Source organism: Hippocampus zosterae, chromosome 12 (assembly GCF_025434085.1).
Source record: "Hippocampus zosterae strain Florida chromosome 12, ASM2543408v3, whole genome shotgun sequence".
NCBI classification, from domain to species: domain Eukaryota; kingdom Metazoa; phylum Chordata; class Actinopteri; order Syngnathiformes; family Syngnathidae; genus Hippocampus; species Hippocampus zosterae.
The window spans coordinates 20,888,397-20,904,733 of record NC_067462.1 but is presented as its reverse complement, the minus strand read 5'-3'; the positions used below and the strand labels follow the sequence as shown (position 1 = coordinate 20,904,733).

General features: G+C 40.7%; 1 protein-coding gene across 1 annotated transcript in view; it reads left to right on the top strand.

Annotated features, from left to right (window-relative positions):
- Positions 1-16,337, top strand: part of LOC127612045 (inactive dipeptidyl peptidase 10-like) — a 124,348-nt gene that overhangs the window by 99,074 nt on the left and 8,937 nt on the right. Inside the window, exons 13-22 of the mRNA XM_052083007.1 lie at positions 1,232-1,339; positions 1,618-1,703; positions 1,794-1,841; positions 6,627-6,748; positions 7,558-7,605; positions 11,260-11,358; positions 13,390-13,459; positions 13,592-13,786; positions 15,006-15,060; positions 15,799-15,898. Of these exons, the coding sequence (XP_051938967.1) occupies positions 1,232-1,339; positions 1,618-1,703; positions 1,794-1,841; positions 6,627-6,748; positions 7,558-7,605; positions 11,260-11,358; positions 13,390-13,459; positions 13,592-13,786; positions 15,006-15,060; positions 15,799-15,898 (931 nt within the window). The remainder of the gene's footprint in view (positions 1-1,231; positions 1,340-1,617; positions 1,704-1,793; positions 1,842-6,626; positions 6,749-7,557; positions 7,606-11,259; positions 11,359-13,389; positions 13,460-13,591; positions 13,787-15,005; positions 15,061-15,798; positions 15,899-16,337) is intronic.

The following is a 16,337-nucleotide window of genomic DNA, read 5'->3' as shown; positions in this document are numbered from 1 at the left end:
GAGTAAAATTGAAGGGTATGAGGGCCATTTTTACACAATTCAACTTTTATTTACTAAACACAATAAAAAGTGTCCATCAACAAATCATTGTTTTTATATATAATTGTTATGATGAAAAATTGCTACATCACAGCTGTCAGTTAAAGGTGATAGGGCAAAAAGATGACCACAGAGCACAATCGAATCTCATCTGGATTCTATTTCACAACGATCACAAATACCGTACTAATGGTAGTCCCAATTTCATCATTTTGTGCGGACAACAGCCAGCAATATGGATGCCAACTACTCTTTTCACCTTTCATTCATTAAGAGAATTTATTGCGCCAGCACGAGCATTACTCTTCAGCGTTGTCTTTGGGAATTGAACAAACAAACTTCGGATATAGTGTGCTTGATGAGCGAACATAAAAACCTGATACTGAATTTTTTTTTTACTCTAAAAAGTGTTTTCTTGTTGCTTTGGTTATTTACCGTATTTTCCACACTATAAGGCACACCTAAATGTATTCAATATTCTCAACAGCCGAAAATGCGCCCTATAGTCCGATGCGTCTAATTTACTACTAGTAATAATAATTTAAAGAGACCGTAACTCTCTTTAGATTCCCTATGAAGTTGTTTCCCTGTTCGTGTTCCTGTTGTTTTTTTTTTTAGCAGGAACCAATCGTAACCTTAACGGGTTCTGCCCAACACTAATTGACGTGCATTCACCAAATCACCCTCAACTACTTTGTGAGCTTTGTGCAGCAATTATCAAATGAAGATAATACCAAAAGCGTAGTTAATTACTGACTAAAGGAAGGAAGAATGGCTCAAGCAAAACTGCGAAGGATATTCAGCCCCCTGTGGATGTGACCCTACGAAATTTGTGTGCCTTTTTGTTGAATAAATTGTCTTCATAATTTCAGTGTTTGTGACCAGTTCTCGTTGTTACAGCTTCAATAGATCGGTCAATAAAGTTAATTGTATTCCCTCAAGCATAGCACCATCTAGTGGATGCATTTCTCAACCACAGCCACTATTGTGTGCGCCATATAATGCAGTGCACCCTATATGTGAAAACTGTTTTAAAACACGACATTTATTGACGGAGCACCTTATAATCTGAAGTGCCTTATAGTATAGAAAACATGGTATTTAAATGCATTGTCCTTTGTTTTACATTCACTGAAAATACTGTATTTGTATCCTTGTAAGAACGCATCTTTGTTTACTGTGTTTTCCGTAGAATGAAGAGCCAATGTTTTCCAAAGACTGTACAATATTCTTCACGACATTGCCGCTACAACACATTGTACTTGGAGCATTCCGCCACGTGACCATGATCTCCAACCAAGTACAACTGACATAGCTTGAAACAAAATGCAGTCACTTCAGTTCTGCTTCTTTCTGCCTTGTGTAAAATCAAATGTCAGAGGTGGAACACGTTCAGTTATGAAACAGTGCTTGACCTCTGATTTGTTTGGATTTAGAAACAATTTTACTCTTAGAAATATTGATGACAGACATAATCCATTTTAGGATCAAAATAATACATTTACTTAGAATGATGTTAGGTCACGTTTTGTTTTTTGTGTTTGCCCTGCCATGAATTCCTTTTGCTTCTCGTTCAAGGGAGATGACGTCAAACTTCTTCCCTTGACCTCTGGGAGCTGGGAGGTCTCTCAAATTCTGGGCTATGATGAGAGCACCAAATCTGTGTAAGGAGAGTTATAAAAGACAACATAATGTAATAGCATGAGAAATATGTTCTGGGACAAACATACCTGTATGTACAATTTGTTTTACAGTTATTTCCTAAGTAAAGAGACCGGCACAGCACAACAACAGTTATACAGGTATTCAATCAGAATTATTTTGCTTCAAGCCAGGGACACTAATGCATTTATTTATCAGGTGAAAGATTACCAAATATAACAGCAAACAGTCATTTTGGACATGAAGGGAATATACAAATATTAAACTAAAACAATTTTTATGATGACATTATTGCCAAAATATTTTTTTGTCAGAGACAGAAAAGTAAGATGGTTGATTCAATTTATTTTCAGATAAGAGATTCTTTTCAGTAAAATTATACAGGTTATGAAAAAAATTAAATGCTTTATCTTGGTCTCATTTTTTTTACAAGATTGTATCTTATTACAGATAGTTAGAATTTTAAAACGCACGTGTTAACTTTCTGTCAAGCTACTCATAATAGTTTGAATGCTAATAGTCATTTAGAAAACCCATAACAAGTAAGCAGTTAGTCAAAACTATACAAATGGTGTATTATTATGTCTTTGGTTAAATTTACAGTTGAATTAATCATGTATTGTTGATCCATTGTAACAAGAGTTGTCAAATCCAGGTCCAAAAAGTAAAAATCATGCCACAGTTTGGCTTTATCCACAGGTGTTTGTAATCAAAAAAGGAGTAAAAGGAGCTCAGTTAAATGGATTGGGCACCTCTGACTGGTCGCAAAAGGTTCACGGTATTCGCCTTCTTGGGAAATTTCAGGATCACCCAAAAATGCACTATAACCTTTACAGGTGAATTTAATTTGACCTCTAAACTTTTGAATGTGTATGTTCAGCTGCTCAATGTTTCAGTAAAACATTGCACAACTTGAGGTTCTCAAATAAGAAGGTGAATGACAAAATTCATGTGTATTTGACATCATCAGGGTGTGTGTACGTATGTGTGCATGTGTGTACACACATATAAGAGCTGTCAAACGATTAAAATATTTAATCTAATTAAAAATGCAACTGTCATAATTAACTCAAATGAACAAAAAAATTAATCGTGATTACTCACACATTTTTATCGTTTATGAATTTCCTTTTACATTTTTTGTCCTATTTTGTCCCCATTTTAATGCTCTCATCAACATGGAATCATGAATCAGTTTTCTATGTGCCAAATGCAAATATTTACTGAAATAACAATTTCGATTTTCAACTTTACGTGAACAATTTTTCACTTGGTGCAGTTATTCACACATAATCTCTCACACAATATTACTGTCCATCAATAACGATGAAAAAAATATTTTGTCACACAACAGCTCCTCTAACAGCTTTTTTTATGAAATCAAAACAGAGCAATATAACATTATAAAGTGCACATCTAAGGTACACTAGTACTCAGCCCATAGTGGATTCAAACCATGGTTGCATACTTCGTTTTTCTCAAGTTTGCTTTCAACACAGCAGTCTGTTTCTGTCTGTTTGTTGAAGAATAACGAGACACCGGACACCAGTGTTCATTATGTGCCGCTGTATTCGAAACTGCCGGCCGTACAAACAAGCACACGCACTTCCCCCGTGCTGCAGGGGCTAACCATTCTGTAAGGGGGCGGGGGGATCACTCCCCCTAACACAGTCAGGCTATGTTGATTGTGTTGGTCCTTCTTGCGCGGAAGTCTCTACGGTTTTGTGTAGACCTCATTTCGAATGACTACACTTGGTTCGATGACAACACTGGAGACGCTTTACTTTCGCTAGGTCGCTACCACCGTAGCACACTGTCGCTGTCAGACGAACACAGAGAAGCTCCACCCGCTCTATTTATATGGACACAGATCAGTGTAACCTTCCACACAAAATACCGGTAGTTCCAAACAAGTAACAATCGCGTCAGTGGCATACATCGTATACCTGTATGATACAGAGAGAGAGAGAAGAACAGATAACTTTGGTCTTGTCAGTGGAGCAATATGGCAACTATTTAAAAGTAAACTTTCCATTCATAAACTCTAAGTATCCCTTTTCGGTGTCTCGCGCTGCCGTGGCTAGGAAAACAGACATGGGCGTGGACTTCTGCAGCGCGCTTGTTGTTTTGTTTCTGGTGTATTTATAGAGCAACGTAATATCCGCTTGTGACGTGTGCCGCGTTAATCTCGCGAGAAAAAATTTAATCCCGTTAAAATTCATTTAAATTAATGGCAATAAAAACGCGCTAAACTGACAGCTCTAATATATATATTCCTCCATCCTGGTTGCTTTGAATAAACAGAATTTCATATTTTCTACCGGCAATACGCCATGAGCTGCTCCATACACATTGAATCCAATGAATATACCATATTTTATGCACAATAAAGTGCTTCGGATTATAAGGCGCACCTTCAATGACTGACCTATTTTAAAACTGTTTTTCATATATAAGGTGCAACACATTATAAGACGTATAGAACAGAAGCTACAATCGTGGCGGCAGTTGCACTATGCGTCCACTAGATGGCGAAACGCTAAAGTGAATACAATATAATACAGCTTTATATATTTCCCCCCCCCCCCACTCCACCCCTAACCCCCTCGGAGGACGAGGATAAACCAGGATAGAGGAAAAATAAACACACTCTTTATAATTGTGTTAACGTGAGTTTTTGTAATAGGTATATTTTACAGCTCGGTGCTGGTGCTTTTCAAGGTGAAAATGTTCTCCGAAGTTGTGACTTTTAAGATAAGAAAAACTTTATTTGTCTAACAATGGAGAAATTCTCAATTTACAGCAGCGAAATTATGAAAGGGAGAAGTAGAAGAAAACGTATATGAAATAAATATAAATTCTAAAATGATAAAGTATAAATATAAGCATATTAAAGTGGGTGACTATTCAATAGCCTGATGAAAAGATAAAGGAATAGCTCTTCAAGCCAACTCTGGCCTCAATCATGTTCAGCTTTTCATTTGAACACCTGGAAAAAAAAAAGAGTTGAAGTCTATACTGTACAATCGGCGAGACAGTTTAACGATTGCACAGGTAGTCTGTGTTACTTTATCTTTTTTTTCTTCCTTGTTCGGCTCCCAAGTGAGTCACGAAGCCGCACTCTCCTCTGGGTCCATGCGAGGCACCCAGCTGTAGAGAGGCGATGCCAGCTGATCCACGAGAAAGGTCCCAGGGAACATTTATCCTCATCTTTCAGTTTGTCGTACATCGTCGCTGTCTTGTGAAAAACATTACCATTTTTTTTACATTAATGGTATATCCCCGATATGCTTCTCATTATTAGCATGCCTCTGAAGCCCAAATGTGAAAGTGATGTGTGCATATAGTCCCTTCATGTTTGACTAACTCCCCACCATACTCGTAATGACTGCAATCTTCACAGTCCTGTGACTGAGGGTTTTTACTTGAGGGGCCATTATTCTGAGACCCCACTATGGACATGTGCTTTTAGGTCACCATAAAATGCTGCTGTCTCTCATGTTTCGAACCAACATAAGCAGGTTCTCTTTTAAATATTCATTTTTCACGATGTTTTTGAATTTTGCTGCAAAAAAACCCAAAACTTTTGTTTTTGTTTTTAGATTTTTGCATCTTGTGCTTTGAAAGAGTTGCAGGCACTGTGAGCCAATGTCACCAAAGGCTTGCGTGGCATAAACGGTAAAAAATGGAGCAAACAGCTTCTAATTGAAAATGAACAGACAGCTGGTAAAATGTTTCACTAACTGCGCTGTTAAGCAGAATGTGTCTCAGTTCACGAGTGGTATTTGCACATACTTAAATGAGGTAATCTGTGGAGAATTTGCCCCCCTAAATGCAAATTAGCTTCATTGATAAACAATGTCTACGTTACAAACAACAGAGATAATAGGCACACGCTGTTTCAGCGAAGCTAATAATGCCTTGTCGACTGGGCATCCGTTGCTGGTCATGCGCGAATGCTACGATATACTGAGTACATGTCCAAATTTTCCACCGAAAATGCCCCCACGAAGGGAAAAAAAAAATCCATTCATGAAATACGGCCATTAGGGGGTGCCATAAATTAAAGCTTGCGTGGGACAATTATTTCATCAACATCTGCCACAGTGTTCTTGGTGCAAAGCCAGAATTTATACTTTGCCATGCGTGGCTTTTGGCATCCAGGGGGAAATTAGTGGCAAACTGCACTCAGCTGTCAAAGTTTGTGGGCTTGTTCGTGCTGGTATGTCATGAGCGCAATAGCTTTTGTGAATAGGATGTTTTGACGGAGCAAACTGACGGGGCAAATGAAGTGCAACTGAAGACGTACTACGGGAAGTGGATGTCCTTGGGAGTTCATTTATTGATGCATGGAGCAAACCTCTTGTTAAAGAGCAAAAAGTTGTGCAGAAACATTGTAGACTCTGACGTGCCGTCAAAAGATTTTAATCGAAAGTCGAGTTTCCCGAGCTTTCTGAGCAGTGTTTGTTTGCATTTATAGTTGTGTTAGTTTCATCAGGGCTCACCAACTTTTTTGAAACTGAGAGCTACCTCTTGGGTCCTGATTAATGCAAAGGGCCACTTTTATACAACCTCCTAATTTGTTAATTTGCACAAATGATGTTATCGGATAATGATTTTCACCCATGTCAAAACTCCGATCATGTTAATAATTTCTAACAACAATTAAACCAACGTAAGAAACAAATATTTCCAAGCAGCATTTTACTTATATGATGTCTGCAAGTGGTTAACTTTTCAAATGATCACTTCTACAACATTCCGAGGAAATGACAATACCATTTCACTGGTGAGCCATTTTTAAAAGAGGCCACGGGCTAATCATGAGGTCCGCGGGCACCATGCTGGTGACCCCTGCCTCACTTGAATATAATGTCCAGTAGAAAATACAGTATTCACACCCGCATGCCATTCTTCTTAACAAGGGTCTTCGCCGTGGAGCCGTTCCATAAAGAATGCCTCACTTGTGACCTCTTCAAGTCACAATGCACTTACTATGATGCAGTGCTCAGCACAAACTATCAGCATGTTCTTCTCAAATGTAGAGGTACTGTATGTCTTCAGAATTCTTTGTATTCTGTCTGCAATATATTTTTTTTCATGTGTCACAAACATGTCACCTGACATGACTAACACACCACAAGTTCAACAGCATGTCTATTCAATTATCAGGGGACAACATTTTCAGCAGTCTGACTTGTCCCATCACCATTCTTTATTATGGGCAGTATTAAGTATCAATCTCAATTGGCTCAACTGTTTACATATTTGACTTTAAGCCTGCTGCAGTCCAATCCAAAGTAATGCTGTACTTTCATCAACGGCAACAGAATCACAAAATATTGACAAGAACCTGGTGGCCCATGGAACTGATAAATCTTGAGGCTGCTGCATATCGCGTATCTCCAGCAACCAGTCCAATGTCTTGAAGCCATTGGGACAATTAACCATCCCTTTGGGAGTAGGTGGGGTACAAATGACATTTCCCTGATTGGGAACTGGGCAGGCCAAAAAATAATGACCGTTTGTATCGATCCTCTCCCTCCTGTTGCCAAGGTCAGGTGCAGGGGACTGAAACATTTCAAAAAGCCTTTTGACTCCATTCACATCTATCTCCGACTTTACAACATATATCCATTATATTGATAGGCCTTATTTTTAATAGTGTCTTCATTTGAGTACCTGACTATGTGAACTGGAAACGAATACAAGCTCCACACTCTTACAGTCGGTCAGTTTTACAAAGCCACACTGAAGGGAAATAATTCAAGGTTTTCATAATGTAGCTCAATAAAGCTCACTTCAGTTTATTGAATTCCACAAGTGACCATTTTCCCATTCTTTTAATTTCCCCAGGCCCTGGAATACCCCAAACGACGCTACACAGATTAAATAAAATGAAAGGTAAGAAATCAGGCAGGAAAAGGAACCTATAAATTGTTTCGGAATTTCCGTTCCTTTCATGCTTTTGACACCGGGTTTAAGACTTAAGTTTGCATACTATATGCAGTCTCCATTGGGGGGTACAGAAAGGCGCCAGACTATGGAAAATGTACTTGTTGCTTGTTGGGAAAAAAATTATTCAGTCCGCTTGCCTATAATGTGAGAAGTGAATTGTTTCATGGAAAGGGTAAGATTGGCCTCCAGGGAGAGGCACAGATTTAAAAACAATACAAGTTAAAAAGTGTTAACTCGATCTGTTTTTTAATACAAGGTAAGGTAACAAGGTCGTGCTGTCAAGGATGTCAATTCTGTCCTGGAGTTCTCCGGACAGAATTTGGAATATTCAAAACCTAGACCCAGATAAGGATTGACAAAAAAAAAAGTTTTATAGTTCAAAAAAACAAAGGAGACTGGTCCCAATTAATCAGGAAATCACAAGCTAAACCAAAAACGCTTGCAAATGCAAGGACAAATATATAATAATTGACCCTGGCGGTCCGATCCTCAGCTACAGAAGCTAGCTCTAGGGACGTGGAATGTCACCTCTCTTGCAGGGAAGGAGCCCGAGCTGGTGTGCGAGGTAGAAAAGTTCCGACTGGATATCGTCTAACTTACCTCCACAAACAGCCTGGTTCGGGTACCAGTTCTCTCGAGAGGGACTGGACTCTCTTCCACTCTGGAGTTGTTCACAGTGAAAGGTGCAGACCAGGTGTGGGCATACTCATTGCCCCCCCGGCTCAGTGCCTGTACATTGGGGTTCACACCGGTAGACGAGAGGGTTGCCTCCCTCCGCCTTCGGGTGGTGGGATGGGTCCTGACTGTTGTTTGTGTGTACGCACCCAACAGCAGCTCAGCATACCCACCCTTTTTGGAGTCCTTGGAGGGTGTGCTGGAGAGTACTCCTGCTGGGGACTCCCTTGTTCTGCTGGGGTACTTCAATGCTCACGTGGGCAATGGCAGTGAGACCTGGAGGGGCGTGATTGGGAGGAACGGCCTCCCGATCAGAACTCGAGTTGTGTTTTGTTATTGGACTTCTGTGCTCGCCACGGATTATCCATAACGAACACCTTGTTCAAACATAAGGGTGGCCATATGTGCACTAGGCACCAGGACACCGTTGGCCGCAGTTCGATGACTGACTTTGTGGTTGTATCATCGGATTTGCGGCCGCATGTTTTGGACACTCGGGTGAAGAGAGGGGCGGAGCTGTCAACTGATCACCACCTGGTGGTGACTTGGCGCCGATCGTGGGGGAAGAGGCTGGTCCGACTTGCCAGACCCAAACGTATTGCGAGGGTTTGCTGGGAGCGTCTGGCGGAATCCCCTGTCAGAAGGAGTTTCAACTATCACCTCCGACATAGCTTTTCCCATGTCCCGGGGAGGTGGGGGACATTGAGTCCGAGTGGACTGTTCCGTGCCTCTATTGTTGAGGCGGCCAATCTGAGTTGTGGCCGTAAGGGGGTTGGTGCCTATCGTGGCGGCAACCCCCATACTCGCTGGTGGACACCAGTAGTAAGGGATGCCGTCAAGCTGAAGGAGTCCTATCGAGCCTTTATGGCCTGTGGAAACCCAGAGCTGATGGGTATCAACTGGCCAAGCGAAATGCAGCTTCGGTGGTCGCCGAGGCACAAACTTGGGCGTGGGAAGAGTTCGATGAAGCCATGGAAGCAGACCTCCGGACGGCTTCAAGGAAATTCTTGTCCACCATCCGACATCTCAGGAGGGGGAAACAGTGCACCATTAGCACTGTGTACAGTGGGGTGCTGCTGGCCTCGACTCGGGACGTTGTGAGCCAGTGGGCGGAGAACTTTGAAGACCTCCTCAACTCCACCAGCACGCCTTCCTTGGAGGAAGCAGAGTCTGGGGACTCTGAAGTGGGCTATCCTATCTCTGTGGTTGAAGTCATCGATGTGGTTAAAAAGCTCCTTGGTGGCAAGGCCCCAGGGGTGGAAGAGATCCGCCCGGAGTTCCTCAAGGCTCTGAATGTTACTAGTTTTTTACTAGTTACTAGTTTGTTTGTTTATTGAACGTAAAACATATACAGTAATAATTTGACAGAAAATAAGGTAGATAAAAAAGTAAAAAGAAAGAAATCAGTCTTCATTCAACACAGTTATTATGTTCAAGGGAGTAGGATGATGTTGCATTAAGTAGATTAAATGTTGCTCAAGTCATATGTTGTGGGGCTGTCCTGGTTGACATGCCTCTGCAACATCGCGTGGTCAGTGGGGAGAGTGCCTCTGGATTGGCAGACCGGGGTGGTGGTCCCTCTTTTTAAAAAGTGGGACTGGAGGGTGTGTTCCAACTACAGACGGATCACATTTCTCAGCCTCCCTGGTAAGGTCTATTCAGGGGTGCTGGAGAGGTGGGTCCGTCAGGAAGTCGAGCCTCAGAATGAGGAGGAGCAGTGTGGTTTTCGTCCCGGTCGTGGAACAGTGGACCAGTTCTACATCCTTAGCAGGGTCCTCGAGGGTATGTGGGAATTCACCCAACCAGTCTACATGTGTTTTGTGGACTTGGAGAAGGCGTTTGACCGTGTCCCTCGGGGAGTTCTGTGGGGGGTGCTTTGTGGGTATGGGGTACCAAACCCCCTGATACGAGCTGTTCGGTCCCTATACCACCGATGTCAGAGTTTGGTTCGCATTGCCAGTAGGCGAGGGCAGGAGAGAGCGAGAGATCGACAGGCGGATCGGCGCAGCGTCTGCTGTGATGCGGACATTGTATCGGTCTGTCGTGGTAAAGAAAGAGGTGAGCCAAAGGGTGACGCTCTCAATTTACCGGTCGATCTACGTTCCAACCCTCATCAATGGTTACGAGCTATGTAAGCTATGTGAGCTTGTACAGTATATTCGGACCGTCCTTCTGGCTTTTCGTTGCCAGAGAATAGTATGCTGTGCCACTGCTATTGCCCGTGTGTTATTCTGGCTCTCGTTCTCGTTTTCGTGATTATTGCTCTTGTTCTAGACGTCGGTTCTCTTCGTATAGTACTGTTTTTGCTTTAATAGTCTTGAGTTTATTATTATCTTTGCCTTTCGTGCGAGCACTTTTTGTTATCGGGGTTTATTTTGTGTGTTTTTCCTGGTCCTCACTTTTGACCAGCGATTTCCTCTTTCTCACGGTGCAATTTTTGTCCTAAACATTATTTTTTGTACTGAGTTCTTGTTGAGGTCTGCTATTTTGGGATCCGAAAACATTATTTTTCTTCGAACGAAGCGTGACATCCTCGATTCGTTCGGAACGTAACAGGGCCTCCCTGTGTGGAGTTTGCATGTTCTCCCCGGACCTGCCTGGGTTTTCTCCGGGTACTCCGGTTTCCTCGCACATTCCAAAAACATGCATGGCAGGCTGATTGAACACTCTAAAATTGTCCCGAGGTGTGAGTGTTAGCATGGATGGTTGGTCGTTCTGTGTGCCCTGTAATTGGCTGGCAACCGGTTCAGGGTGTCCCCCAACTTTTGGTGAAGCAGTGGGCCGGAGATTGTCTCTTGTACAGTACGTATTACTTGAAAATATATGACTTGAGCAACTTTTAATCTACTTAATGCTTTATTTGCACCACACCTGTCTTTGTCTTTTGCTCCATCCAACTTTTTTGCCTGCAACTGTCACCAACAGACTACACGACTCTGGAGAAGAACATGGTACTCCAACATTCTCTGGCCAACCGAAAATTACCAAAGCGAGAAAGACGCACTGTAGAAATCGACCATGTTGGTATGATCACAATAATATACCCATGTGTTGAAAGTACACGTTGCATACGAATTGTCGGCATTTGGAGCTGCTTAGGAGATTCGATGCTTAAAAAAAAAGTGTTGATTGGCCAAAGTGGAGATATCTGTGATCAATCGACTGCTATTTCTAAATTACCTGGATGTCTGGCACAACTAATTTGAATCTGAACTTAGACAACTGTTTGTGAACATACTGTATATTGAGTTACATTTTCAGTGAGGGTCAAATACAGTTTCAGAGAGATTGGAACACAGCTCATATATTTTTAATTGTTTTTTTTAATAATTATATTCAGTGTCAAGTTTATTGGACTTCGCTTCTGAACTAATAGAATCAAATTGAAATTTGACAACTATAGATTCAGTTTTTCAATGCAATTGTTCAAACTGAACTGAATACAAATTCACTTTATGTCGTTGAAATTCACGTTTTTCAATGCATTTATTGAAGTTGAGCGATTCTAATTTAAATACAAATATTTCCAATTCTGTTCCTGGTACCACAGGTTTCAGTGCATTTGGGGCCTTATTGGGGATAGGACTCACCATCTGGCCACCTTACTCAAACATTGTCATCAATAATTCGTCAATCTAACGAGAGTCTGATGTTTTGTTTTGTTTTTCGTATTTATCTTGCGACAAACATTCACCAATTCTTACTTCACTTATAACACCATACTGTCAAGTTTTTAAAAACAAAAATAAAAGGTCCTAATAAAATTAGTCTAAAATAACAGACATAACTAATAGTGAAGCACAAAAGAGTCCAAATTAAAAAAAAGCAAATATAGATGGCCTTTGAAGTGTAAATAAGGAAATATTGTTTTCAAATATGTCTCATCATGATAATTGTATTATTATTAAATATTCCATAACGTTTATTCTAACAGTGTCATACTAAAGAATTACTTTTTTCCCCAAGATTTTAGAAAATACAAGTGTTTTACAAAGTCAATTTTTAATTCATAATGTTTTTTCCACAATAGCTCTTTCTATTTCATATCATCATTTTATTTTAAATGAGAATAACGAGGTATGTCAATTAACGTTAGTGCTTTGGACCTCAGAGTATTGTCAGCAGTGTTAGCATTTGGTCTCGTCGATGCAGAATTTTTATGTGAACTTCAAGACACCAAATCATCAAAAATACACCCTGCTGCTGCAATTCTCTCGCTGAGAGAAAGGCTTTAGTTTACTTTTCGTAATGACTCTGAGACCGACTTCTCTTCCGCAGCCATTCGGTCTTGTGGCTCTCAGGGTTCTCAGCAGCATTCGTGATGAGTCTCCACCCTTCGATACTGCAAATGCTGTTGCTCATGTCGTTGTCGGATCAGCCAATCACTTAGCTTGGCTATGTCTCAGGTCATTTGAATGCTCACGTCATTTGAAAAAAAAAGCATAATGAAATAAAAAAGTCATTGTGGAAAAGGACATTATGAAATAAAATATATGACATTTTTAACCCTTTCATGCACCCTGTAACCTGATAATATGGTAGGCTATGTACTGAAGTAACTGCTGTCCCTGAAAGGGTTAAAGCAATCATGATGACATATTTGATGTGAATAAAATTATAATCAGATATTACAAAATAGTATGAATATATTTCTTAATTTAACATATACTGTATATTTGTGTTTGTTGTATTTATATGTAATTTATTTATGACTGTTGTTTTCATGTATTTAATTTTGACTGTTTTGGACTTCAATAAACAAAAATTCATAAATTATCCATGATTACATGGACAGCCTCAGTAACGTGATCGTGTCAGACCCAGACCGTCTGGAATCACAGTTCAATTTGTTTGTCTCGCGACATAAAAATAATCTGCAGTTTGTCTATGTTGAATCGATAGCCAATTGATTTTTTTCGCGTGCCGTTTTGACTGCCGACACAATAAACAGGATAGAAATGCAAGCGATTGCACCTAAGTTAAGCAGTGTTTGCGGGCAAACCACACATCCACTTAGCAAAATTATAAGACGTTGATGTTTTCCTTTCTTTGCAGCTCTTCATGTGGAGTTAACCGTCCCTAACGATTTTGATGAAACATATGAGCATCCACTTCTCATTATTCTGTAAGGTGTAAATACAGACATTCCAATATAATTTGTTGATTTGCTCCTCTGAAAGATTCCTCAAAATGAAAATTGAGAAAAATTCTGATTCAAAAGACATTTCCATTGAGATGTAGCGTTATGCTTTTGTAGCCGCAGCACCCCCGGTGGTCAGACTGTGAGTGACCGCTTCAGCATGAATTGGGATTCAGTGCTTGTCAGTTCAGAAAACATCATCGTGGCTCGTGTGGACGGTCGAGGCAGCAGCTTCCAGGGGCAGAGGGTCCTGCATGAAGTCCACCAGCGACTGGGCACTACTGATGTCGCAGATCACATCGCAATTTTAGAGTGGGTTTGTTGGGTGTTTATTATTTGTATATATTCGATCAGTAGGGCCAAGTGCGGTCGATATTACAGCTATTTCTGATTCTTATTTTTCTGTCTTGGAAGGCAATCATAAATAATCAATTGCAAATTAATTGTAGATCTCAGTTGAGTGATTTAATCATCTTTATAGAACGAATGTTCAGTTTCTTCCCTCTTAAAATGGTTGGCAACATGTATGTTAGCTTCAACCAAAAAGCTCTGTCGTCAAGAAACGACACATGTGCAGTGAGGCCTGTATATTTACTGGCAGGCCTGAGCAGTACTGCATACATTAAATATATATTCCAAGCAAATCACATTGTCTTGAAATACTGTTAAAAGATGCAGATTGCCAGACTGAATGCCAACATGTCAACAAAACAAACAAATAAATGTTTATTTAATTAATGGATTTAATCATATAAAAACAACTGCATTTTCTCCACTATAAGGCAGACCTAAAAGCATTCAATTTTCTCGAAATCCGACAGTGCGCCCTATAATTCGATGCGCTTAATATAAAGAGACTGTAACTCTCTTTATATTCCCAATTGAGTTGTTTCCCTGTTAATGTTCCTTTGCCATCTAGTGGTGATTATTAGCAGGAACCAAATGTAACCTAAAAGGGTTCTGCCCAACACTAATTGACATGTGCATTCACCAACACATAACTACAGACAACTACTTTGTGAGCTATGCTTAGCAATAATGAAACGAAGATCATTTCAAAATCACAGTTAACTACTGACTAAACAAAGGAAGGAGACAAGCAAGACTTCTCAGGATATTTAGACCCTTGGGGATGTGAGCCCACGAGGTTTGCGTGCCTTTTTGTTGAATCAATTGTCATAACTTTTGTCTTTCATTTATTGTTGTGTAATGCCATTTGTATTTGTATGTTTCATGTCCATGTTTGTGACCAGTTCTGCATGGCTTGGCTCGATATAAATAAAGCTGTATTGAATTGTATTGTATTCCCTTTAGCATATCACGATCTCGTGAATGCATAGCGCAATTGCAGCTTTTATTCTATGCGCCATATAATGCAGTGCGCCCCAAATATGAAAACAGTTTTAAAATAGGCCATTCAATGAAGGTGTGCCATATATCCGAAGTGCCTTATAATGCAGAAAATACTGTACTTTATTACATAGCAGATTTGAAAAATCATACTTAGCTATGTTTCCTGTTATGCCCTCAGACACCTCATCAAGCTCCCATATATTGATGGGAATAAAGTTGCAGTTTATGGAAAGGTAATCCACAAATACGTTTACAGTGGACCACTGCATATTTGCAGTTTGGCATTCGCAAATTCAGCTATTCGAAGGTTAAGTTTTCGGAACCTACCCTCCAAGTATCCACAGAAAAAAATGTTCTGCCTTAACACACCTGCTAATCTACCGGTAATTGCAATCTAAAATCAGTCTGTGTCGGATTTGTCATTGACAGTCAGCAGGAGAGAGCTCTTGTCACAGTGACATGTTGACTTTGGCTCACTATGGTTTTGTGAAACTAGGACAATATACAGTACGCCAACAAGACCAGTGGATTCCGTCACAACCGCTTGGCGGTACTTCGCAGTACCATTGGTTGATGTTGTCATAACATGGATCCAGTTTTTTTGGATAAATGTCAACTGCTATGTCAGTTACGAAGCAGCAGACTTTCCCACTACTATAGACTGTCCCCGTAGCATTGGCGCCATCGTTGTGATGCCTGCACTTTGCTGTCCAGGTGAATGTTCATTGTTTACACCGTGCAACTCTGCTTCACAAATTAATTATCTTCATCATCATCATCTGAAAACTGTTAAAAAACTATTAGGATTGAAACTCGACTTTTCACGGAAATAATCGCAATCAGGCCCATTCCCGATCCCCTGCAAATCGTGGCGGTCCACTGGAGTACAGTTTCTTTCATTGTTTCTCATTAAGGTGCTCCATACAAATGATGATGTATACTATTAATATTTTTGGTATTGTCCTTTTCAGGCATATGGGGGCTTTCTTACGTCAATCCTATTACTCTCCGACAGCTCAACTTTCAGCTGCGGCATAGCAGTCGCTCCGATCGCAAACTGGAGATTTTATGGTAGGATTTCAAGGCTTACACAGGGGATGAAATGATCATGATTAACTCTTTTAGGGACAGCGGTTACTACAGTGCGCAGCTTATGTTATCAGGTTCAGGGTGCATGAAAGGGTTAATATTTCTTTCTTACGTACAACAGATGCCATATATTACAATTTTACAGTCCAGCCAGTCCCCCAGTCATGTCATTTAAATACATATGAAGAGGCATGGTCGCTGATTATGTCATGGTACACTCACTCGTCTGACTTGTGTGCGGGCGACGTGGGATCAGTTCCCACTCATTGACAGTGTGGATGTGCGTGTGAATGGTTGTTTGTCTCTCTATGTGCGACTGGCTGGCGACCAGTTCAGGTTGTAGTCTGCCTTCTGCCCGACGTCAGCTGGGATTGGCTCCAGCAACTCCCCGCGGCCCCTTTCAGGATAAGCGGTGTTAAAA